Source organism: Stereum hirsutum (assembly GCF_000264905.1).
Source record: "Stereum hirsutum FP-91666 SS1 unplaced genomic scaffold STEHIscaffold_16, whole genome shotgun sequence".
NCBI classification, from domain to species: Eukaryota; Fungi; Basidiomycota; class Agaricomycetes; order Russulales; family Stereaceae; genus Stereum; species Stereum hirsutum.
The window spans coordinates 665,421-688,256 of record NW_006763146.1 but is presented as its reverse complement, the minus strand read 5'-3'; the positions used below and the strand labels follow the sequence as shown (position 1 = coordinate 688,256).

Below are 22,836 nucleotides of genomic sequence, written 5' to 3'. Positions count from 1 at the left end.
GATATGTCCTTGGGACCAGCGATTGGACCGTTTTGCTGCGGGAGGCCTTCATCATCGACTACAGGTCTGTATGGAGTTACATGACTTGATGGTCTTGCCATTATTATCTGCTTTCGGTGGATTCGTGAGAATGCTAATAGCTGTATGTAAGTGTTCCGTGGAGCCCGTTTCTCGCAGGCACGCCATCCATCCCGTCTTCTTCGGTTATTCTTGGGCCAGATCAATCATCATAGTAAGTCGCAGAGAAGGTCTTCGTTCCATCCATTACGCTTCTACCGAGTTCACGGATGGTAATCGTCGAGCCCCTGTCCTGATCATCCTCCTGATCATAGCCAGGCACGTCTTGCAGATAACGAAGAGTTACTTCTTTCGTTACGCGTCTATCTCGAGTCCTGAGCGCAACTGACGAACCACACTCGGGTCTGGAGTTCAGCTATATCTGTTTCTGAATCACGGGTGGGCCAAGTGGTCAACCGGTCATCGGTCTCAAGAAACTTTGTGTTGCATGATTGAGTTTGGGGGTCACGGTCAGGTTGGAGATGGTTTACGCTCATGCGGACCTCGGGATGCAAGTACACCGTGGCCACGAAATATCCCCCCAAAAAAACATAGCGCGATGAAAGGCGCTATGACGGCTGGGAGGAGTCACTGACGTTCGACGAGCGGTTCTGACAGGTGAGCTGCCGCAAAATAGTCCCAGATGAATATCAGCAATTCTACAAACCCAGCAACCGGCCTCTGAGACTAGATCATTCGCAAACACGGTGTCTCGCGGACCGGTCTCCGCCTCATAAGCTTGCAGAATCTCCTTGCGCGACGTATTCTATGGCTCTTGGTCCCCGGCGAGGATACCCAAGGTGCGGAAGACATCGGTGGAGTGGATATCCAACTTCCATTATTTTCACCAAGCTTTGCCTCCAGCCGTTCACGGGACCATTATTAGTGCACGAACCGTGCAACTTTCGGGGAGAAACTCACGGAAAACGAGTCGTGGAACAATAGACATACCTGATGGGTAACGTCGTAGAAAATCGGGACCATGGATGCAGCGCATGTGAGTGGACAAAGGAAAAAACCGGGCGTACTTTGTGTGCTGAAGTGTAGATTCGGAGGTTTCGCCACTCGTTTAGGGTCAATGAACGGATTTGCCAAGAACGAAGTTCCGTCATATTCAATCCGCTAAATTGCGTTGAAAGGTGTTGTTTTAGGAAACAATGGTCTAAAAAGCGAGCTTCATCTAATTCTTCTCGAGTATACGTAGATATAAGTACGGATTAGCGCTTGACGGTAAGTACTTTGCATTTCGACCACGTATGTACCGATGCTCACACTCAATGGGTTCCGGACCAGAACCATTGCATGGGTAGAGGGAGCAACAAGGAAACGGTCGGAGTCGGAGACATATATATCAATATGGAATCCATAATCTATGTGGGGCTTCTAACCAAGGAAATTTTAATGCTGCGTGAAGGAATCACCGGGCCGATAATAATTGTCCGTATGGTAAGAGCTCGACGAAGCCGTCACTGGCACGGGCACTGGCACACCACTGGCACGACGGGCCTCCACTGCGAGCAGTTGCTTCTTGATGCTTGCTAGTTCAGACAGCGTGTAATGCAGGACTTGCTCCATGCTCAACAACTTGTCCATGATGTCCTCATTCCGAATTGTAGATCTTGAGTAAAACGAGACCAAAGGAATTGAAAATCACTGGTTCATCGAGACGACGGCGAACACGTACCCATATTTTTTGTCGATATGACAGGTCTTTGCGGCTTCGTCTCCACGTCTGATACAGGGTCCACAGGGCGTGCCCCTACGATTCAGACGGATCCGGTCAGTGCGGTGCTGAATTCTATGTGGGGCCGTATATAGAGATGGGTAATGGGTACGGACCTGTCACATTTGACTTTACGTCGCCGACACTCTGTTCCCAGATCACCACGGAGAGTCACCACGTCAATAAAGATACGAGCTGAGCACGACCACGTAGCCGAAGACAAGCAAGGACTCGCAAACCGACACCTAAATCACTACTTACCTGTGCAATTCTTGGGGTCTCGCCTGCGCCTGTATATTGGGCGATCAGTCGTAATCTCATCGGCACTTTCGACGAGGCCCGTTTCGCCCTCGAGCGCCGTGTCGTTGCCTTCGCGTTCCACGTCATTGTTGGTGTCAACATCTTCGCTCTCCTGGACCATAGCGTCAACTTCATCATCATCCTCCAGGGCATCTACTTCTATTGGCGGCGCCGGTTCATAACGATGCAATAACGCAGTATTGACGCCCTCGTTATGTGATTGTGGTTCATCATGGCCATGTAGTCTAAGCGGCGGAAAGGACATGGGGTGGTTACTCGCGGTCCAATAAACGGGAGCCGAGCCAGGTGGTGGAGGTACGCGAAGCTGAAGCTCGTGAAACGACGGAAGCTGAGTGGCGTGTTCCCAATCATTCTGCGCGCTGGAGTGTAACATGGAGGGAAACATGAAGGAAGCGAGGTCAAGAGAGGCGAACAAAGGTCGCGTTGGACGCGACGGCAGAAGCGAAGCGAGGGTCCACGTGGAGGGATGACGGCAACCGTTGGCAGCCGTCGGTCCAAGTAGGTCCGAGTATTAGGCGTGCACGCCATAGCAATAAGTAGAGGACGTGGTGACTTAAGCATCGTTATAGTATAGTTGAAAGAAGGAATATGCAGCTCTAATACAGCGCGAATATTATCAGCAAGGGTGACACAGAAGAGTCTTAGAAGCCTACGTGAAAAGGACGCACTATGGAGAACTATACGACTTTGTGTCCTCGTCCTTGGAGGCGATAACTATACATACTTTCAAAGATGAAGAGAGGGTATGATGTGTTGAGAATCAATGGTTTGCCTGCCAATGCCATGACTGCTCCTACGCAAACAAAAGGGAGAACGGAGAACTAGTGAAGCGGGGACAGTGAGGGGCACTCCTGATGCGCTTGTCAAAGAAGTTGTATTGGCAAAGGCCATTGCAAGGCATCAGTTGTCCAAGCTCAGCCTCACGCCCAAGCCAGCCAGTAATAGTCTAATAAGAGACCAATAGAGCATCCTCTTAGTCCTTTTGCAGTTACGAAATGTCCGCCACTTCGGCAACGAAGAGGGGGAGCCTGAGGTGGGCTTCACTAATAAGCCATCCGTAGCACCCCGGAACGAGAGCAGCTTAGACCAAGCTCAAACTCAGGCCCAAGACAGCCTGTAATAGTCTAATAAAAAACCAAGAGAACGTACTCTCGTCCTCTTGCAGTTGCGAAAATCCGCCACTTCGCGCGGCAACGAAGAGCGGGAGGTGAACTTCACTAGTCTAGCAAGCCATCCGTAGCACCCCGGAGCCAGAGCAGCTACGAGCCCCGGCGAGACTCGTTACAGTGTTTACGAATAGGAAGAACCACAGACCTGCGAAACAAATCCTTTAGCCCTTACAAAGGAAGAGTTCAAAGCGGGCAGTGGCAAGATGAGAGCCCGAATCTCGGCGAGGCTCGAAGGGGGACTCGAAGCGCCCGATTGCCCCTGTCATCGGGTTAGGGTCCCACATATTCTCCGAAAGGCGCCCGAAAAGAGTGGACGATCGCTGTCAGTATCGAGATGACTCGAAAAGTTCTCTCAAAAGACATACCCGGTCACCCACGAGCAGTCAGCTCCTTCCAGCACCAGCTGCACTCTCCTTACCCGAGCAACCAAAATATATCCGACCGAAGCTCAGCGAATAGACCGTAGACGCTGAAAGTCACCGTTCGTATCGGACAGGTTCGTCATTTTTTCGCCTTCGTATAAGACTCCGCGCTGACGGCGAAGGATATATTTAATCCTGACAGCAAAACCTTGGGATTTTTTGAAACGAACGGTCTTCATCTTGTCTACTTCTGCAACTCTTTGCATAGACCATGTCAGACTTCAGCACACCCTCCCCGACAGTACCTTCGTCCGGCTCGCAGTCCGTCGAGGGTACACCCCCACCCGGGACGCCACCGAACCTTCACCAAAATAGTATAGACCCCGCGGCACTATGGCTTGTTCAAAAGTATGGCGGAACTAGCGTTGGAAAGTTCGCAGATAGAATCGCGGAGGAAATTATACCGTACGTCTCTTTCTCCTCGTTACTTTGCGCGTGAGTGTGGCCCAAATGCACACGGTCTGCCAACAGACATGGAGCATAGCGAATAACGCCAACGGCACACGATGTCACAGCCAAAGTATTGCTAGGCTTGCCTAATGACACCCATGCCGTTTTCCAACATTTCTCCGTGGTCGCCACAGCCACAAACCCTGCTTTTGCCACACTTACTGACCACTCGCTTCCTCTACACAGAGCATACCTCGATCAACACAAACTCGCCATCGTATGTTCAGCACGCTCCGGGTCCACTAAAGCCCTCGGAACGACCAACCTTCTTCTCCGCGCTGCCTCCGAAGCCCTCCAACGTACACCACCTGCCGCCAGCGTACCTGCGACTCCCGGTGGCGCAGTCACTCCCTTCCCATTCTCTTCCAGTCTTGGCTTCCTTCGCGAGCGTTCCTCACGTCCACCGTCCGTAGTCCAGTCACCCGTCATGACCGGAGCAAACTCTCGCTCCGGCTCACCACCTTCGCTTTCAAATTCACTCGTCCTCACGCCAGTCACTGAGCCGCCTGTGCCAGAAGCACCGCCGTTCAGTAAGACAGTGGACGTGATCCGAGACGAACACGTCAAGGCGGCGAGGAAGGCGGTGGTGAATAGTGCGGAGATATTGAAGGATCTGGAGGAGGAGATCGAGAGGGATTGTGAGGGGCTACGGAGTTTCTTGTACGCCACTTCTGTGCGTTCGCCCTTGGCCTCTGAATCACCCCTTAGGATTATACTGATTTGTAGGTGACACTCAGGTCATCGACGAGATCTCTCCACGCTCGAGAGATAGCATCATTGGCTTTGGTGAAAAGCTGGGCTGCAAGATCATCACAGCGGCTCTACGAGATCGTGTAAGTAGCACTTTAACTTTGTTCTCTCGTCACTCAGACTCACGAGCATATTTAAACACCACACAGGGCATCGACGCGGAATTCGTCTCACTAGAGAACATCATACCGCCAACAGACGACGGAGAAGGCACACTCGGCCAGCCATTCTACGACGCCGTTTCCGCCGTCTTCGCAGAACGGATCAGACAATGTGGCTCTCGCGTCCCCGTCGTCACCGGTACGTCACATCCACCCATCCATCCTCTCCAAATAAGGGTCATCTCATACTCAATCTAACCTCCCACCCTCCTCCTCCCTCTGGTCCATCCACCAGGTTTCTTCGGCCCCGTCCCCGGCTCCCTCCTACGCCAAGTCGGTCGTGGCTACACCGACCTCTGCGCCGCCCTTCTTGCCGCAGGCCTCGGGGCCTCCGAACTCCAAATCTGGAAAGAAGTCGACGGGATATTCACCGCCGACCCTCGCAAAGTGCCCACCGCGCGTCTCATCCCCATCATCTCCCCGGAGGAGGCTGCAGAACTAACGTATTACGGGAGCGAGGTCGTCCATCCGTTTACTATGGAACAGGTGATTAGGAGGAAGATACCGATTAGAATCAAGAATGTTGAGAATCCGCAGGGGGGAGGGACGGTCATCAAGCCGGATGAGGAGGTGGATGCAGCGGAGGGGGTGGAGGGGTCTGGGATGACTACGCCACCCTCGGCGGGAGCAGGAGGGACACCGGCGTTGACGCTCGCTGCCCTTTCTGCGCTCTCGTTTACGGGTCCGGACGATGGGACCCACCCTGCGCATCGGAGGCTTCCGACCGCGGTGACTATCAAAGAACGCATCATCGTGCTGAATGTGAACTCGAACAGGAAGAGCGTCTCGCATGGGTTTTTGGCGGGGATTTTTGGGACGTTGGATCGGTTTGGGGTCGTGGTGGATTTGATTAGCACGAGCGAGGTGCATGTGAGTATGGCGATTGAGGACGTGTTGGAGAAGAGGGTCGTGCAGAGGTTGGTTCGGGAGTTGGAGAAGAGTGGGAGTGTGAGTCGTCTTCCCTTCCCTTTATTTTTCGACCTTTTCTCATAGTGTTCTAATTCTGTTTTATTTGTTGTCGTACAGGTCTCCCTCCACCGCGATATGGCCATCCTCTCCCTCGTCGGCAAACAGATGCGCCACTCGATCGGAATTGCGGGCAGGATGTTCACTACCCTCGCCCAGGGCAACATCAACATCGAGATGATCTCCCAAGGTGCAAACGAGATCAATATCTCCACCGTCATCGAAGGGCGGAACGCCGTCAAGGCTCTCAATTTGATCCATCAGAGTTGTTTGCAGATTAAGAGAGATGAGGGGGCTAAGGGACGAGGTTAGTGAACCCTTTTCTTCTACCACCACCACCACCGCCAACACAGACTTCTGTCGACATCGAGATGGCTGACTTGGGGATGGGGTGATAGTTGGCCCTTGGTTGTTCTAGGATCGTCTCCACTCAATATCACAACGTCCTCGCCGCCACATGCAGCGTTCAACACCTGCCGCGAGTCGAGGACGTTCTTCCGTATCATTTACCACGACCACCGTCATCATCATCATCATCAACGTCCAACCGGGGATGGGAAAAGTTTTGCTTATTGTTGTATGTATGTATTCAAACCAAAATGCCGTGCCGGCGCAGTGCTTTCTCGATTATGTCCGCTCCTTTTGGCTGGAGAGTTAGTTTCACAAGGAGCCTAGCGCATTCCTAGGTGATCAAGCAGACTCGAGGCCTTCACCGCTTTTGCGATCGTTCTTGTCAGATTTCCGTCAGAGCTGATTCAGGCCACACTTGAATGACGGCTAAGATCTCCGCTCCTAAGGCTGCCACAAACACACACGTATATATACTATGCACCGACTCATCTTCTGATAATCTTCGGGGATACCGACACCGATGGTACGCGGTGAAACGAAGGCTGCTTTGCCGCTCATGGTTTCCTCTTTGTGGCACGCATCATGGATTAGTGCACGGGATTTGTTCCTCTGACCTGTATTTTCCGACCTGTACTTCTTCAAAAGCATCTTCACATATAGTTATACATATTGATTCCTACATCTGCCGAATAATACATACGCTATACGCAATCGAATCATCCCTCCATTGTATCCCATTCCGCCCGACGCCGAAACCTAAAGCCCCCTCCACAAATATGTCTTCTCAAGCGACAAACTTGCCTTACTCCTCACACTCCTCTCATCCGCGCTCCCACAAGCCTTAACGACAAACTCTCCCTTCTCCGCCACCCAAGAATCCTTCACGTCGTCCCAATACGAGAACGCCATCTTGTCCAGTACAATCTCCACTTCCTTGGACTCCCCGGGTTGAAGAGGACCAACCTTCTTGAAGCCTTTGAGTTCTTTCTTTGGGCGACGAAGGGTCGAGTGAGGGTCGGAGACGTAGAGTTGAACGACTTCGGAGCCGGGGAGGTGACCTGTGTTTGTTACGGTGAGACGGACGGTGGCGAGGATGGTCTCTGCCGAGGATATGTCAGAGGAGAGGGTGGCGGTGATGGGAGTCCATTCTGCGGGGAGCGACCGAGGTCATAGTGAGTTTTTACAAAATGCAAATGTGCTCGTAGGGAATTCACAAACCGAAAGTGGTATAGGATTCGCCGGCACCGAAGTGGAAGATCGGTTCGCGTTTAGTTTCTTCGTATCCTCTGTACCCGACCTATAAACGTCCGAGTCCAAGGTTATTGACGTGCTCGAACCGTATTCAAAGGAAGAGGCACGCACGAAGATTCCTTCTCCGTATGTGACTTTACCGTTCTCGGCGCCCCTGCAGGAACGGAGCACGTCAGGATCGAGGGAAGTGAGACACAGAGATGAAAGACAAACCAATTGAGGTGTGCGGTGCTACAAAAATGCGAGAATGTTGAGTGCGCTGGATAAAGGTATCACAAGATGGTACTCACCAATCTTCGATATTCTTTGGGAACGTCAGGGGCATCCTCGCCGAAGGATTTACCTTCCCAAATATCACATCCGCAATACCATTTCCTGGAAGTAATTGTCAGCCTCTTTGCTCGTGCTCTTGACTCGAACCGTGAACAACAAACCGGTCTCGTTTCCACCGAACCACGACTGGCACAAAGTTGTAGCCTTCTCAACCCAGGGGAATGCAACCGACGATCCAGACTGGTTGACAATGATAGCATCCGGCCTGACCGCCAGAATCTTCTCCACAAGCTCGTCAGTACGGCCGGGCAGGCCAAGACCTTCTCTGTCTGAGGCTTCCGCTTCCCAGTCCATATTGGTGCCTGTGTGGAAGGCGTGAGTTTTGAAGATCTGAAGAGCGAAAGGGAATCCAAAGAGTACAGGATTGGAATGTGAAACATACCGATGACGACAATGACAGCATCCTTCGACTTCGCGAGTTCTACAGCGTCGACGATAGCTTGTTCAGGAGCGATCTTTGGCGCGGCACCGACACGCAACGCGGCCATCATGAGCGGTGGTTGCTTCACTTCGCCTTCCTCTTCACTGGACAGCTGGACACATATTAGCTTACGGGAAAGTATCCTCAGGGGAGTAGCGACTTACAGGAAGCGGAACATTCGTATATTCCACCTTGACCTCATACTTTTGTCCCTTAACAAATTGGACCTCGCCAACCTCCTCGATTGTACCGAGACCTGATTACAGCAAATTAAGGCCATTTATGTCAATTAAACCACAAAACACCTAGAGATACTGAAGGGCGATGGAGCAGACGCACCATAGAAACTAGGTCCAGGAGTCTGCTTGTTATCAATACCATTATCGACAACAAGTTTCCCATCGACAAACACCCTCCCGCGACCAACGAGCGAGACGCCAAGCTCGAAAGGTCCGCTCTCTTCAGCGACGATGTAGCCGGTGATGGCGATATAGAAGTGTTCAGCTAAACCTGTCAACGGCACAACATGTTAGATAAAGCGGATTGAGGAAAGCAACAGGAGCCTGGACCTTCAGGTTTTTCGTCGTTGATACGCAGACGGGTGGAGAGCAGGACGTGTGTGGCGATCGGAGATGCCCCCGAGTCAAGCGGTTCGTTGTAGAACTCCGCTGTCCACTATCGAGAAACCATTCATGATTATCCCATAATGACAGAGATGAACAAGATATACGTACACCAGACTCTCCGTCCGCAGTCGTGATCCATCCATCGAGCATAGGCAAGTAGCGATATCCTGCAGCAAGCAAAAATAAGTGCTTTAGAAATCCCTTCCAATGAGGACCGAAAAGCTTGTACCGGAGCATCCTGTGGCATAGCTGATTTCGACTTCGTCGCCCGCCTCTTTCACAGCGTTCTGAATACCCTCGAGCGGCGTTATGACATAGGCACTGGTCAAGAATGCCGACCCGCCACCGCTGACCGTTCTCGTCTTGGCGTTCGGTCCAATTACAGCAATGCTCTTAAGAGAGGAGGACAGCGATAGGGGCAGGATTTTGGCTGTGTTCTTGAGGAGGACTACGGCGGAGGCTGCGGTGAGACGATTTAGCGCATTGTTGGTGGGCGAGGAGAGGGTGCGTTCAGGCTCGTGATTCGACGAAACTATGGAAGGTGAGGCTAATATAGATCTTTGAATGGTCTGTAAACAACATATAAGAATGTCAGCGGAGAGGAAAGTAACGCGTCTGTGATCAGTGGTTGAAGCTCCTACCTTCAGGACCGCGTAAACGCGGTCGTTTAAGGAGGAAAGCGTTATTTTGCCAGCGTGCATGAGGTGTGTGACTAGGTTTGCTCTCCATCGTGTGGGGCCAGGCCTGTCAAGACATTTTCAATGCATGATCTGCGAAAGCAATGAGAGAGGGGACGCGCACATCTCCAGATCCAGTCCAGCATTAATGGCCAGATCGGTCGAGTACGTCCCGCTCCTAGGCAAGTCAACCTGTCTTCAGAACATATAGTAAAGGCTTGGGAATTGAAGGCCTACCAATCAGACATGACCAGGCCATCAAATCCCCATTCTCCACGAAGCAGATCCTTCAACAACCACTCGTGCTCTGAGCCTGGGCGGATTCAAGGAAATGAAAGAGGGCGCGCGATGAGCATCCAAATTGTACACGATTGGAAAGACGAAGTCAACGTACAATGGGTTCCGTTCAGCTTAGAGTAAGAAGTCATGAATGCCCAGGGTTTGGCGAGCTATGAGTAAACGTCGAATGTAAGTTAACAAGTTCCGTTGGGCGTCATCGGCCGGATCCCGTCAGAAAGAGACACGGACTATTCACCTTTTGCGCAAGGTGAAATGGCATTAAGTAGATTTCCCTCAGAGCTGTGGGAAAATGTGTCAGTCGATGACAATGTATCAAAGCGCTTTCAACGTGACGAACCTCGATCTGGAATTACAACATTTACGCTAAATCTCTCATCCTCCATATCGTTCCCGACGAAATGTTTGATTGTGGCTTTTGGCAAAGTGAGCAAATGTTTTGAGGGTGTAGCATGGCCGAAAACTGCGCACCGCCTACACCACCGTCTTGAAGGCCATGTATAACGGCGCTCGACATCATTCCAGACAAGAATGGGTCCTATAATATCCAGCGTTTCATGTGAAGAAGGAAGGATGCGTGATAGAATTATGAAGAGCTACCTCAGAGAAGCTCTCAAAAGCCTACAATGCGGTGTAATTAATTCTTAACTTCACCGAAAGTGGACACGAGAAGCTCACCCGTCCATTCAGAGGGTTCCGCTGGATATTGCAGGTGGGGGCAAGCAAAAGCGAGCTTCCTTTTGCCTCACATTCCTCGGCCAGCAGACCACCAACCTTAGCGATGAGATCTGTGTCATACGTAGCTGCGAGGGCAGTCGCGCAAGGAATAGTAGCTGCCGGTGTCGGCAAGAAGTGAGAACTGCCACGAACACCATTCTAGTCAAGAAGGGAGAGATGTTGAACGAAGACCGTGTGGCGCGTTGCAAAACAGAATGGTGCCACCCACCGGTCCATCCGAGCACTTGATGCGCGGAACGCCAACTCTGTCGATGAGTGTCGTCGTCCACCAATCCGGGCCCTATTAGGTGCAAAGGATACACAGACTGAGTGTTGATGAAGCCTTCACCAGGAATATAGGGGTAACTCACCGCGAGAAGACTGATCTTCTCCGCTGTACTCAGTTTCGAGATGACTGCATTCAAGTCTGCTTTCCCGAACGCGTCCACAACCGGTGAAGAGTTCATAAACATTAGGGCTCTATCGTCGTGCTCGTTGTTGCTAGTGTTGGAGTCGTTAAGTAGGCAAAGAAGAAGGCTGCGAGCCCTGTGAATTTATATAAAGAGATGGCCATCGAACATAGGTTGGTTATGCCGGCGGGCAAATCAATGACATGGGAGATACTGAAGGAAACTGTCTGGGTCCTTGCACTTACCCCCATGTTCCCTGGGAGTGCAATTGAGCGTACTTGAAAGAGGGTATCACAATAGTCTCAAAACCGAGCATGACTGGAGGTTCCTGGTCCCTTTAGGGGACAAGGTCTGTTAGCAGCTAATTTTCGTCAAACAGCCAGACATAGTTAGTCTCGTTCCGATCGGCACTTCCCATGCGCCCAGACCGCACTACTCGCGTGCTTGCCACACGTTGCAATTGGCCACACGGCCGGCCGGCCTTCCATCCTCCTCCACTCTCGTCGTCTCGAGCTCATAAATAAGGCCGATGTTCGTGCATTCCCAATACACCCCTACTTGAATAAATACTGCATCTGCATGACTCGATTGGAAAAGAGGCCAACATCTGTGGATCGCCCCGGCAAGGAGGGTGGGCAGGGCGGTCCACAGAGGTTGGCATCTTCGTTCCAGTTGTCAGTGTACTAGTATATAGTATAATATAGACAATATTGCATGTCCCGGTGCCACATTCTATGTGGGATATAGCCCAATGTACATCAGGAGAGGCATAATCCTGAAGTAGAGTATTTCCTTCCCTTCGGCCCCCAGAACACAGAACGACTGGTAAACTTCAAGGTTTTTTTATACGCGGGGCGGAGCGTAGCGGAGCCCTGCGCGAGTTTACCGTCAGATTAGCATCCAAAGTCCATCAATATAGTTTCTATTACTGATAGCTAAAGGGACCAGGGTAGGGCCCGAAAGGGCAGTTTATGGTCACTTAGTGAAAACCATTGTACTGAAGTCGGGCGTAGCTGCCCAAAATCGGAAAAGGCCGTCGCAAGGGTTCCGCACCGCGCCCGGCTGAGCTCCGCAAGATTATTTATACGGACATCATGATTGGGCCAGAATTTAATTTCCAACTTCAAGCTGAAGCCATCTGAGCATTTTGGGAAGGGAACTTACGCCATATCACGGTCCTGTTACTTACCAGGGACGTCGAATGGGTCATTGTTCTGAGAATGTCGAAATAACTTCACTTCGGGATCAGGGCGTGTGTCGGAATATCTCCGCAACGCTAGGTTCTTGTTACGAGGTAAAAGCACTCGTCGTTAAGTTCGACATCGCTAGATATAGCCTGAGTTCAGATACTTTTGCGTTGTTCTGTGCACTTACATCCTCCTTTTCCGTCCCGAAGGGAGCTCAGTAACCCGAGAGCTACAAGATCTGCACTTCAGATCCACGTCGAGTACATTTCCGCGCATCCCTATACCATGACAAACAAGTAGGTTACAACCGAACCGATAAACAACGCCTATACCTATACAAAGAAAATGAAAATTGAGTGCATGAAACGAGAATGGAGAATGTAATGAGAGATCTCAGAAAAAGAGAAGAAGGACCCGCAAAGAATATCAGCCTAAAGTCTCCCCACATGGACATCTTCTTCCAATACCTCACCCGTCTGCTTACCAGCCTCATGCCTCGCAGCTGCAACCCGACGTGTCTCGCGCTCGGTGTCACGACAGAAGTACCAAGTAAAGAGAATAGCGCCGAGGGTGACTAGATGGAACACGTGTGTATGAATATCCTGGAGGACTAGAGAGATGTTGAACTTACGGGCGAAGAATATTTCACAGACGATGAAAGGAATGGTATATCTCGGAGCATATTTTGAACGCCATATCTGTTGGGTGTATCGGTTCGGCTCGTTAACCCGTACACAGAAGATGAACCGATGGAAGCTCGCTCACCTGCGCCGAAAACACGCTGGCCAACTGACCGATCGAATTTTGCACGGCATATGCAACAGCAGCATATGTACTTCCCTTCACAGTTTGACTGCGCCACGGGTATATGATTGCGCCAAAGGCAGCATGTGGGATAGACGTGAGGAGAATGAGCGTGTAGAGGCCAGCTTTGTGCGTTGTATCTAGGACAGTAAGACCAACAAAGAAGCCGATGAGGGCGAACATTGATATGATCTGATAGCCCGGTCGGGGGAAGCGGTACGTATTATCGACGATGTAGGCCATGGTCAGGGTGGCAGCGATATAGACGACCGCGGGCTGTTGCGTTCATGAGCGAAGATCAGGAGATGAGACAGCGAAGAAAATGTACCGGGATGTTGAGAAGCTGTGCACTTTGGGTCGTGGTGAAGCCAAACCCAGCGATAACTGTACAGCCATTGCCCAGTCAGAACCACAAAATTATATCAGAAAATGAGTACGTACTAGTTGGAAGCCATAATGAATACCCAGCCGTTGCGATTAGCTCAAACAACCTATTACGTGGTAATCAGCGAACCATCCGACTCCACCAGACTTGCAGCTCCCGTCTGTGAGCTTGGGACTCACATCATAAATCCGAATCCCCAAGTCAACGGATCCTCCACTGCCGCCCTGAATTCCTTCCATGAAAATGTCTCGTCCGACTGTCTCGCTGCGTTCGGAGGTAAGCGTGAGACGAGGAATGCACCTTCCTCTGGAGTGAGAAATTGACGGAAAGAGGGAGCAGAATCTGGGTAGTCGGGTAGGAGAAAGTAGATGGAAGCGGCGAGGATGACACCCATTACACCCTCTATAGATAGAAAATATCAGAGAACGGGGAGGGGAGAAGGTGAAAAGCAACGCACCGATGATGAATGCCCATTGCCATCCGGACTGTGTGAAAGCAGAATGAGTGAAGAACGAAGAAAGGTGGAGATCGAAGACATACAAGTCCACCACGGCCGTCAATGTAGGCCAATCCATAGGCCATCAAAGCACAGATGATTCCGGAAAATGACCCCAGCATGGAAATCAGAACCATCCGGACTAAAATATTGACACGTCTTAGTGTTATGCCATGAAGTGATAGACAATCCGGAAACAAACTCACCGGATAGCTCGTCGGGGCGATACCACATAGTCATCTGGACAAGTATACCTGGTAGCAGCCCAGCTTCAAAGACGCCCATAACTGTAATCACGACATTCAGGATGCGCCGAACTGGAATGTTACCAAGTAGACTGCGAAACCAACTCACAAGCCCGAGCCTGAAGACAATGGCACAGTTAGTGTGAGGACAAGCCCGATGAACAAGATTGATACAACGTACTGTGAGAAGGCCACCTGCATTCTTTGCTGCCGCTTGGCAGGCAGTGGCAGCTGACCAGAGCCTGCGAGGAGTCAGTGAGACTACCTGGCAACATAGAATAGTCGATGGAAGTTTACTCACAAAATTATGCGGAAATAATGAAGTCGGGGGGTGGACCATTTCAGCATCATATTCGACGGAAGTTCGAACAGCGCGAACGTGATCTACACAAATTAAACACATCAAGATTGCCGGGCATATCGAGATGGGAGGTTAGGAAAACATGAGTCATCTGAACAGGGGGTATAGTACCGTGTACACCGTGCTATTCCATGCCCAGTCGTTCGTCGACATACCAAGCTGGGTAAGAGCATTAGTGGGCTCGCCGGAGTTCATGATCTTGACGTAAGAAATCATGTTGACGTCGAGGTTCTAAACGACAGCGGAAGACATTGTCCTCGTCAAGAGGCAGGGCTGTCTACCGGAAATTCCTCACAAGACAGACCTTGAGTAAATCTGGATACGAGGGGTCAATGGTCAGTACACGAGCGGCGATTCACGTAACGAAAAGGCATACATGACAACATCAAGAGTGGAATAAGGTGCAGATCCCTATGATATAAGCAGAGTCAACGTGTGATGCCAAAGTTGGGAAACAAGACGCGTACACTTTGCGAAGAATCTTCCCGGTATCCTGGTAGGAAAAGTCGGCCCGAACTACCTTCACAGAATCATCACCTTTCTGAACAGTAGAGGATTTCTCGATATCGTCTACATGGCTACCTGGACGGTAGCTCAAGTCGGGCTCTCCTTGAAGACCAGTGGAAGCCATAATAGCGTATTATGGGACGAGAGAGCGAGGTGAGAACGAGACCGGAGGAACGGAAGGTGACTGCTAAGATGTTGAGTCGCCAACAGGAGGAGTCTTCCGCAGGCGTGGGTACCTGCATTATATAGAAGGGAAGATAGTATGATATGTAGGATCCCTGGCTCTATGTCTGCAACAAGCTCTTGCGCGAAGCAGCTGTTGCGGTAAGCAGCGGCGAAGGAAAAGGTGCAGCTGAGATGGCATCATAGACCAACCAAAAGTCGAAGTCGTTGGCTATGGGGAAGATGAGCCTGAGGCACGTTAAATTCATCAGCAGAACAGATATGGCATCATTTCGTTTTGGAATGAGGTGCATTCACGTTCAACACAAGTTCAACCTGCCGGGCCGCTTGGCTCTATTGTGACACTGTGATATTCTGTGGCCTGGCCAAGATGAACTGCTCTGTTGACACCAACTTACGGGCGTACGTACCTAGGATTCTTGAGGAACTGAACCTGGCCAACCATCTCAATCGTGCCTCGACCTATTTCCACTGAACCCCATTTCAAATTAGCCGGACAATGCAAGGTACATCCTTCAAGTTCTATACTGCCAACGAGACACGAGCAAAGTCATAAAACGAGGTCCAGGAGTTTGCTTATTGTTGGGAACATTATTGGCAATAAGTTTCCCATCGACGAACAAGCGGCCACACCGAACGAGCGACATTCCGAGCTCAAATGACCCTGTTTTTTCAGTGGGATGTGTTAGCGATGGCGGAGGGACTTCTGACCAAGCTTAGCAAGATGTGAATCAGGAATTGGTAGTTGCGAAATAAATAAAATCGTCCACCTTTGCACTTTCTGTCGCTGGTGCGCAGCCGGGCGAGGCAGGACTTGTGTTGGGATTGAAGTCACTCATGGAGCAAGATATTCGTTACAGATTTGAGAACAGCACCAACGAATATGCATTGGGAGAAAACCCAATTAGGCCCCCACGAAGAATGATGCGAGAGTTTTGGCGAGAGCAGTTTGAGAGGAAGGAATGTCGAAGCGCTGGAACAATGCCGACTGGAAGAAAGAGCCAATGGCACGCGCGCGATTTAGCCGCGGCGCGGATCCGGGCCTTTCCAGGAATTTGGTGCCGCTTGACGCCGACTTGCGGGTTTCATCAGCCAGTTTCCAGTGTGGCGTACAAGTGGCGCAGGACTCGGAACCCCAGGACATCAAAACACTCTGACCTTAAAAGTAGAAGTAGATTAGTAGCAGACTATAACCTCCGCTCGTCCCTCACCGAGATGTATGGTGCGAAGCACTTACTCACCGCATAAGTCGAACACCGGGAAGACCCGGTCACAGGAGGGTCAAATTCGCCTCTAAGAGTTATCTGTCTTGTCAAAATGCTCCTTTTGATGAAAGGAAGAGATCCCCAAGACAGATTTCCAAAATAATTAAAACTGAGGGACTTTCAAAGTTCCCACCCACCAGATTTGGCGGGTTTCGATTTCTCCCGCCAAACAATTAATATTTAATAGAATTGTTTATTATTTATGAGAGTCCCGGGTTTTTTTAATATGCTCCAGGAATTTTCTTTCAATAAACTGGAATTTCGACCTCCCGGGCACAAATTTGGCGGTTGAATATTATATGCGGTGACTAAGTGCTTCGCACCATAGCTCACAAACGCAGATGTATAACCAATATGTACAAACAACCCGAGGACATCTACGGACTAAACCAATGAAGCTCACACAAACCAAAGCGTAACGAGCGAACGAAGGTGAACAGGGAAAAGAAAAAGAATAAAGCATAAAAAGGTCTGAACTAGAGCCTTCCGACATGGACATCCTCTTCCAAAACCTCACCCGTCTGCTTGCCGGCTGCATGCCTCGCAGCTGCAATACGACGTGTCTCACGCTCCGTCTCCCTACAGTGGTACCAAGTGAACGCGACGGCACCGATGGTGACTAGATACAACATATGTGCATGAGCATAATGAAATATTTGAGAAGCAGGTGCTGTACTCACGAGCAAGGAATATCTCGCAGACAATGAAAGGAATTCTATATCTTGGAGCATATTGCGAGCGGAAGATCTATATGGTCATCCACTCAATCAGTTTACTGCCCATCGCGAATGACAAAATAATCTTAAAATGCTCACCTGCGCCGAGAACACACTGGCCAGCTGCCCGACCGAGTTCTGCACCGCGAACGCAACGGCAACGTACGTACTCCCCTTCACGGTCTGACTACGCCACGGGTATATGATCGCCTGGAACGCAGCATGGGGCATGGATGTGAGAAGGATGAGCGTGTAGAGGCCAGCTTTGTGTGTAGTATCGAGGACGGTAAGGCCGACGAAGAAGCCGATGAGAGCGAGCATGGACATGATCTGGTAGCCGGGTCTGGGGAAGCGGAAGGTGTTGTCGACGACATACGCCATGGAAGCCGTGGCGACGATGTAGACGATTGCGGGCTGTTATTTTCATAAGTTAGAATCACGTTTCGAGGCCGACTAAGAAAGGAAAGTGAATGTACTGGGATGTTGAGAAGCTGTGCTCTTTCGGTCGTGGTGAAGCCAAACCCAGCAATGACTGACAGCAAAGTTTTAGCTGAGTCCATCAGAACAATGAATATGGGACGTACTTGTAGGCAACCAGAAAGAGTACCCAGACGTTCCGGTCTGCTCGAACAACCTAGAAAGTGCTCATCAGATAACCGACTCACTACTGCTGACTTTGAGTAGTTTGAGAAACTCAAGGCTCACATCATCATCCCGAATCCCCAAGTCAACGGGTCCTTCAAGGCTGCCCAAAACTCCTTCCACGAGAACGTCTCATCTGACTGTCTCGCCGCATTCGGCGGAAGACGCGAGACGAGGAATGCACCTTCCTCGGGAGTGAGGAATTGACGGAAAGATGGAGGAGAGTCGGGGTAGTCGGGAAGGAACATATAGATCGCCGCGCAAATGAAGACACCCAGGATTCCCTCTGCTCATGTGGTGAGTATGAGTGATAACAGAGACAAAAAACTTCCATACCAATGACGAATGCCCACTGCCAGCCTGACTGTAAAAGAAGATAATCAGAAGATGATAGGTATAACGCGAGATAACCAGTGCGCACAAGTCCGCCGCGCCCGTCAATGTACGCCAGGCCATAGGCTAATAACGCGCACAATATACCGGAAAACTGTCCAAGCATGTTGACCAAGATCATGCGGACTTTACGAGAAGAAGAAAACATCAGCGAGGAGTCCTGTTCTGCGTGATTTGTACGCAGCTCGAAATATGCTCACAGGACAGTTCGTCAGGACGGTACCACATGGTCATCTGGACGAAGATGCCTGGCAGCAGGCCAGCTTCGAAGACGCCCATGACTATGATCATAATGTTTCAATAATAATGCTATTAGGATGCGGAGGAAGCGACTCACAAGCTCGGGCCTGAAATGGAACAATTCATTTAATATAAGGACGATTTCAACTGTGGACATCGATGTGGCTTACAGTGAGGAGACCGCCGGCGTTCTTTGCTGCTGCTTGGCAGGCAGTCGCAACAGACCAGAACCTAGAAGGAGTCAGAACGATTCCGCAGTACAGTATCTTAGACGGAAAGTCACTTACAGGATAATGCGGAAATAATGAAGACGAGGCGTAGACCATTTAAGGATCATGTTTGACGGGAGTTCGAATATCATGAAGGTGATCTGCGCGCATCAAAAGAGTGAAGTCAGTCAAAACTTTCGTCACAAGAAACAGAACTTCAAGAGATAGGGGGTATATTACCGTGTAAACAGTGCTATTCCATGCCCAGTCGTTCGTAGACATGCCGAGCTGTGTCAGAGCGTTCGTCGGCTGACCAGAATTCATAGTCTTGACGTAAGAGATCATGTTGACATCGAGGTTCTAAGCGACAAAAAAGATATTGTCCTCGTCAAGAGCTCATACTTTGGACAGGACTCGTGGAGCTGGACAAACCTTGAGCAGGTCTAAAAGCGAGTGACCGACATTGAGTACGCGAGAAGGAAGTTAAGCATTGCGAGAACATACATGACAACATCAGGAGCGGAAGCAGATGCATATCCCTACAACGCAAGCAGAGTGAGCGTGCCGCCATGAACCAAGAAAAACAAGAGACTTACACTTTACGAAGGATCTTCCGAGTGTCATGATACGAGAAGTCGGTCCGTGTCGCAGTGACCACCTTCACAGACTCATCACCTTTCTGAACACTGGAAGACTTTTCAACATCGTCTGGAAGGCCACTCGTCCGGTAGCTCAAATCAGGCGCTCCTTGAAGATCAGTAGGAGCCATGGTGACGGTTGTTGAGCAAGAAGAGCGCGCGAAACCTCAGGTGGGAAGTCAGAAAGGAGCTTGGAGGGTGACTGGTAAAGAACACCGAGTCGCCAACAGGAGAGCTTTCACACTGGGCGTGGGCACTTGCATTTTATAGAAGGTAAGAGGATCTAGTAGTGTACGGCGTTGAGCTCGCTAGCTCCACGAATAGGTCAACGATAAGTCGAAGTCATTATTTTGCGGGGAAGATAAGGCACCGATGAGCATAAACGAAATGCACTTGACGGCTGCGTTGCGAGGACCAGGCACTGCGCCCAGTGAGATCTGTCCGTGTCCTCGCTTTCGGTACTCCGCGGACTGTGCGGTGTGTTCCGCGCGCCTGCCTCTAGGGCTGTTTCGACACCGGTGTGAGATCCGTACAAACGGATTGGCAGCCCGTCAAAACTCTGTGGGCTGTGCCTAATTGTGGGGACGTCCAAAATGAAGCAGAACAACCTTGATTGGCTCCCTCGCAGCTGGACTTGAATTAGGCTTGAACCGCCGCGGCGAAAGAAAAGACACACCGCTACACACAACAACAGAACGTCGGCGAGGCTCATTGGGCGGTGGCTGGCCGGGGCGTACAATTAGCTGCCCAATGATATCTTGTCTGTCATTCCGTCAGAGTTCGTGAAATAACAACTTGCAGAGACTCGGTGGCGAATAGGGGCCACAAAGATTGCGGTTAGCTTGCGTTCTGACAAGCCTCAACGTCTCACTCTGAATTTCGAGCATCGGTCGTAAGCATACAGCCCGAGCCGTCATTTGAGCCTGGAAGTCGCTCTAGACATGGGAGGATCGAACGCTGAGATCATGAGCGGAAATGCCCCGATGCAACAATTGCTATAAACATACATACGACGAGTAACTTACAAAGCGTGGAACACAGCAAGGCGCAGATTACTCTGGACATAGTGCGAGTTGGATTATGCGGCCAAGGGCGGAGAAGAGTAGCGTAAAAAGACGTTTGGATGTTTGAGTGGTTGAGGGGAAGAAATCAATACAAGAAAAGGTTGAAAAGAAGATATCGTACATCACTTCAAGAGGCAAATATGGCTGTCCTTGTCAAGGCCTTGGTCTCCACCCAAGTGGCCCATATAGTCTTCCACTTCGGTCGTCCCCACCCACAAGCCTGCTAAAAACGCTATCCATCCTGGCCAGCACCATCTGCTGCCTCTTCCTCGACCACCGCTTCCTCTACACCGCCTACGCCTACACTCACAAGACCACCTGCCCCATTACCACTCCCGGCACCCATACTATTCCCTCTACTCCTCGGCACCAACTGCCCCGTCTCCGCGATCCTAGCCCCTCTCTCCACACTTTCCCTCCTCGACCGACTCCCCGGTCTGCTCAAACTCCCTCCCGTAAATCCAGTCCCATACGGCTCTCCACCCGATGGTACTCTCCTCTCAAACGATCCTCTTCTCGCCACTCCAGCACCTACCCCTGCTCCGTGTGCCAATCCCCTCCCCCACCGCGATGTATGAGCCTCAACAGGCGAAGACGACATATCCCTCTGATGATTGAACGTATGACTATCGCTCCTCTCCCTCCCAACCCCTACAGTCGTAGAAGTGGCACTAGAAGTAGAAGCGCCCGCACCAGTCCCGTTGATATACCCAGGCCCGTGCCACGCAACTGACGGACTCGTCCCACCACCGCTCCCACTCCCGTTCGCGGACCCGCCTCCGAACGAACTACTCAAACTCGGTGGCGGAACACTGGGATAGCTCAGGCCCCCTAACCTGCCCATATGTGTCCCTCCGCTCGGCGTCGCTCCATACCCATAAACCGTGTTCGGCATGAACAGTTGCGCCGTAAAGCTCGAGCTCGAAGGTGTCGTGAGATGCGTGTTCGCTGCGGAGAGGTTTGAGGTGTGAGAGAGGTAGGAAGCGGGGTTGGTGGAGGTTGTGGGGGAGAGGTAGGGTGATTGAGATTGGGAGGATGAGGGGGAGGAAGGAGAGTGGGAGAGGGGGGTGTTGGGTGAGGAGGGAGAGATGGAGGAGGAGAGGGAGAGAGACATGGACATTGAGGCGGAGGGACGGTGGATTTGGGAGGGCGGTCGGGGGATAGGGACACCCATTGGCGCTGATGGATGGTGGTTTGAAGGGTGGCCGTTAGAGGAGGCGGATGGAATGGGGAGGGGTGAAGAGATGTTGTTAGAGGCGGATGTTGAGCGGCGGTGTGTTGGTTGAGAGTAGGGGTCATGTGAAGGAGATAGACCTATGAGATTGTCGACAGGAACACCGAGCTGCGAATAAATGATTGTGAGTTACATGAGCATGTAGTAGGAGGACACCTCGCAGAGCCATTCAATAATGAACGCAGAAAGGCCGAGACTTTGGGACATTTTGAAGCTGGGAGTTCTATGTCCTATCGCCTTTTCATCGCAAGTCTTTACCTCGTGTACCGTCTATGCATGACGGGCCACACATTGTCCTTGTCTCAGTTGACGATGTAGAGGACTTTACTCACCCTCCGCCGATGATCAATCAATTCCTCCCTATAAATCTCGTTCAACCTCGTTATCCGAATATACTCCCTCTCCATATCCACTATCCTATTCCTTAACTGCTCATTCTCCTTCCTCATAGCCTCCAACATCAACTCCGAGCTGGGCGCCAACGGATTAACCATCATCCCATTCACCCTTCTCCCGAAATCTCCGTTTCCACCACCGCCTCCTCCCACTGTAGATATCGCATTGTGATCACCATTGGCATGGTTAGAATATTGAGATTGCGATTGAGCCTGGTTCTGAGATTGTGCTTGAGCAAGCTGTTGTGCGAGTCGTAGAGCGGAAAGTTCTCGCGAGAGACGGTTGACGTGCGATTCGGATTCAGCTTCAAGGACATTCTCGAGCTCTATCTTCTCCTCTTGCAGCTAATGGTATCCCAACCACAACCGATACAATGGAAATCCTAAGTCAACATGAAGGGGTCTAAGCTCCAAAACACCGATGCAGACGCACCTTCTCGAGTTTCCTCGACAAGACATTGATTATACGTTCCTCCTCAGCCTCATACGCATTGATCAAGTCCTCTTCCCGCTTACTGCTCGAGCTTGTCGTAGAAAGTCTTCGGATAGGGGGAGACAGAGACATCTGACTTTGATGATGACTCGAACAGCAAGACCAGAGTGTTTTATATGCGATTCAGAAGTCAGAACCAAGTGAAGTTATCTTGATTCTTCGAGTCGGAAACGTTCAGCTGGCAGCAGGTCACAGATTCGTGGGACCAAGCCGTGCGCTGTCGTATATAGGGCCTAGGTAAAGCGAAATATGGCGGTACAGCGGTGAGTGTTCCGCA

At 50.9% G+C, this 22,836-nt stretch overlaps 6 protein-coding genes across 6 annotated transcripts; 1 reads left to right on the top strand and 5 right to left on the bottom strand.

Annotated features, from left to right (window-relative positions):
• Positions 1–1,613: 1,613 nt before the first annotated feature.
• On the bottom strand, positions 1,614–2,414 carry STEHIDRAFT_124819 (uncharacterized protein; the record flags this gene model as incomplete). The annotated part of the gene is made up of 4 exons (XM_007308866.1): positions 2,042–2,414; positions 1,897–1,927; positions 1,742–1,816; positions 1,614–1,675 (listed from the first exon to the last, which is right to left on the bottom strand). Coding segments are annotated over exons 1-4 (451 nt in total), but the record flags the coding sequence as incomplete, so codon positions are not given.
• Positions 2,415–3,621: 1,207 nt separating this feature from the next.
• Positions 3,622–6,655, top strand: STEHIDRAFT_124818 (aspartate kinase). Its single transcript, XM_007308865.1, has 8 exons — positions 3,622–3,766; positions 3,835–4,097; positions 4,329–4,815; positions 4,880–4,975; positions 5,042–5,192; positions 5,289–6,001; positions 6,080–6,326; positions 6,418–6,655. Exons 2-8 carry the CDS (start codon positions 3,904–3,906, stop codon positions 6,435–6,437), a joined length of 1,908 nt encoding a protein of 635 aa, XP_007308927.1. The 5' UTR covers positions 3,622–3,766; positions 3,835–3,903; the 3' UTR covers positions 6,438–6,655.
• A 448-nt stretch (positions 6,656–7,103) lies between these two features.
• Positions 7,104–11,234, bottom strand: STEHIDRAFT_103421 (glycoside hydrolase family 3 protein). Its single transcript, XM_007308864.1, has 23 exons — positions 11,064–11,234; positions 10,922–10,993; positions 10,654–10,851; positions 10,576–10,596; positions 10,447–10,513; positions 10,316–10,390; positions 10,214–10,257; positions 10,073–10,127; positions 9,916–9,991; positions 9,803–9,856; positions 9,643–9,745; positions 9,231–9,570; positions 9,110–9,168; positions 8,945–9,050; positions 8,715–8,885; positions 8,540–8,631; positions 8,337–8,487; positions 8,056–8,256; positions 7,912–7,996; positions 7,835–7,852; positions 7,733–7,775; positions 7,589–7,667; positions 7,104–7,518 (listed from the first exon to the last, which is right to left on the bottom strand). Exons 1-23 carry the CDS (start codon positions 11,163–11,165, stop codon positions 7,127–7,129), a joined length of 2,604 nt encoding a protein of 867 aa, XP_007308926.1. The 5' UTR covers positions 11,166–11,234; the 3' UTR covers positions 7,104–7,126.
• Positions 11,235–12,638: 1,404 nt separating this feature from the next.
• On the bottom strand, positions 12,639–15,211 carry STEHIDRAFT_171583 (MFS general substrate transporter; the record flags this gene model as incomplete). The annotated part of the gene is made up of 16 exons (XM_007308863.1): positions 12,639–12,863; positions 12,921–12,987; positions 13,055–13,369; positions 13,422–13,477; positions 13,535–13,584; positions 13,658–13,880; positions 13,936–13,963; positions 14,019–14,116; positions 14,181–14,261; positions 14,329–14,338; positions 14,401–14,461; positions 14,521–14,603; positions 14,692–14,811; positions 14,885–14,895; positions 14,957–14,991; positions 15,048–15,211. 16 exons carry the CDS (start codon positions 15,209–15,211, stop codon positions 12,721–12,723), a joined length of 1,545 nt encoding a protein of 514 aa, XP_007308925.1. The 3' UTR covers positions 12,639–12,720.
• A 1,800-nt stretch (positions 15,212–17,011) lies between these two features.
• STEHIDRAFT_114641 (MFS general substrate transporter) lies at positions 17,012–19,504 on the bottom strand (the record flags this gene model as incomplete). The annotated part of the gene is made up of 16 exons (XM_007308862.1): positions 17,012–17,154; positions 17,216–17,282; positions 17,351–17,665; positions 17,728–17,783; positions 17,836–17,885; positions 17,957–18,179; positions 18,230–18,257; positions 18,315–18,352; positions 18,487–18,567; positions 18,624–18,633; positions 18,697–18,757; positions 18,814–18,896; positions 18,976–19,095; positions 19,168–19,178; positions 19,240–19,274; positions 19,332–19,504. The coding sequence occupies 16 exons, from the start codon at positions 19,502–19,504 to the stop codon at positions 17,012–17,014; spliced, it is 1,494 nt and encodes a 497-aa protein (XP_007308924.1).
• Positions 19,505–20,355: 851 nt separating this feature from the next.
• On the bottom strand, positions 20,356–22,832 carry STEHIDRAFT_171582 (uncharacterized protein). The gene is made up of 3 exons (XM_007308861.1): positions 22,500–22,832; positions 22,004–22,411; positions 20,356–21,779 (listed from the first exon to the last, which is right to left on the bottom strand). Exons 1-3 carry the CDS (start codon positions 22,629–22,631, stop codon positions 20,670–20,672), a joined length of 1,650 nt encoding a protein of 549 aa, XP_007308923.1. The 5' UTR covers positions 22,632–22,832; the 3' UTR covers positions 20,356–20,669.
• Positions 22,833–22,836: the final 4 nt, after the last annotated feature.

Excerpts from the sequence above, each read along its gene's own strand:
- STEHIDRAFT_124818 (XM_007308865.1), top strand. The coding sequence starts at position 3,904 with ATGTCAGACTTCAGCACACCCTCCCCGACAGTACCTTCGTCCGGCTCG. Across the intron at positions 4,976-5,041 it reads CAGCGGCTCTACGAGATCGT|GGCATCGACGCGGAATTCGT; the intron begins GTAAGTAGCACT and ends AACACCACACAG. Across the intron at positions 6,327-6,417 it reads TGAGGGGGCTAAGGGACGAG|TTGGCCCTTGGTTGTTCTAG; the intron begins GTTAGTGAACCC and ends ATGGGGTGATAG.
- STEHIDRAFT_103421 (XM_007308864.1), bottom strand. The coding sequence starts at position 11,165 with ATGTTTATGAACTCTTCACCGGTTGTGGACGCGTTCGGGAAAGCAGAC. Across the intron at positions 10,128-10,213 it reads CATTTCACCTTGCGCAAAAG|CTCGCCAAACCCTGGGCATT; the intron begins GTGAATAGTCCG and ends GTTTACTCATAG. Across the intron at positions 7,997-8,055 it reads GTTCGGTGGAAACGAGACCG|GAAATGGTATTGCGGATGTG; the intron begins GTTTGTTGTTCA and ends AATTACTTCCAG.
- STEHIDRAFT_171582 (XM_007308861.1), bottom strand. The coding sequence starts at position 22,631 with ATGTCTCTGTCTCCCCCTATCCGAAGACTTTCTACGACAAGCTCGAGC. Across the intron at positions 22,412-22,499 it reads TGTCGAGGAAACTCGAGAAG|CTGCAAGAGGAGAAGATAGA; the intron begins GTGCGTCTGCAT and ends GGATACCATTAG. Across the intron at positions 21,780-22,003 it reads TGATTGATCATCGGCGGAGG|CTCGGTGTTCCTGTCGACAA; the intron begins GTGAGTAAAGTC and ends ATTTATTCGCAG.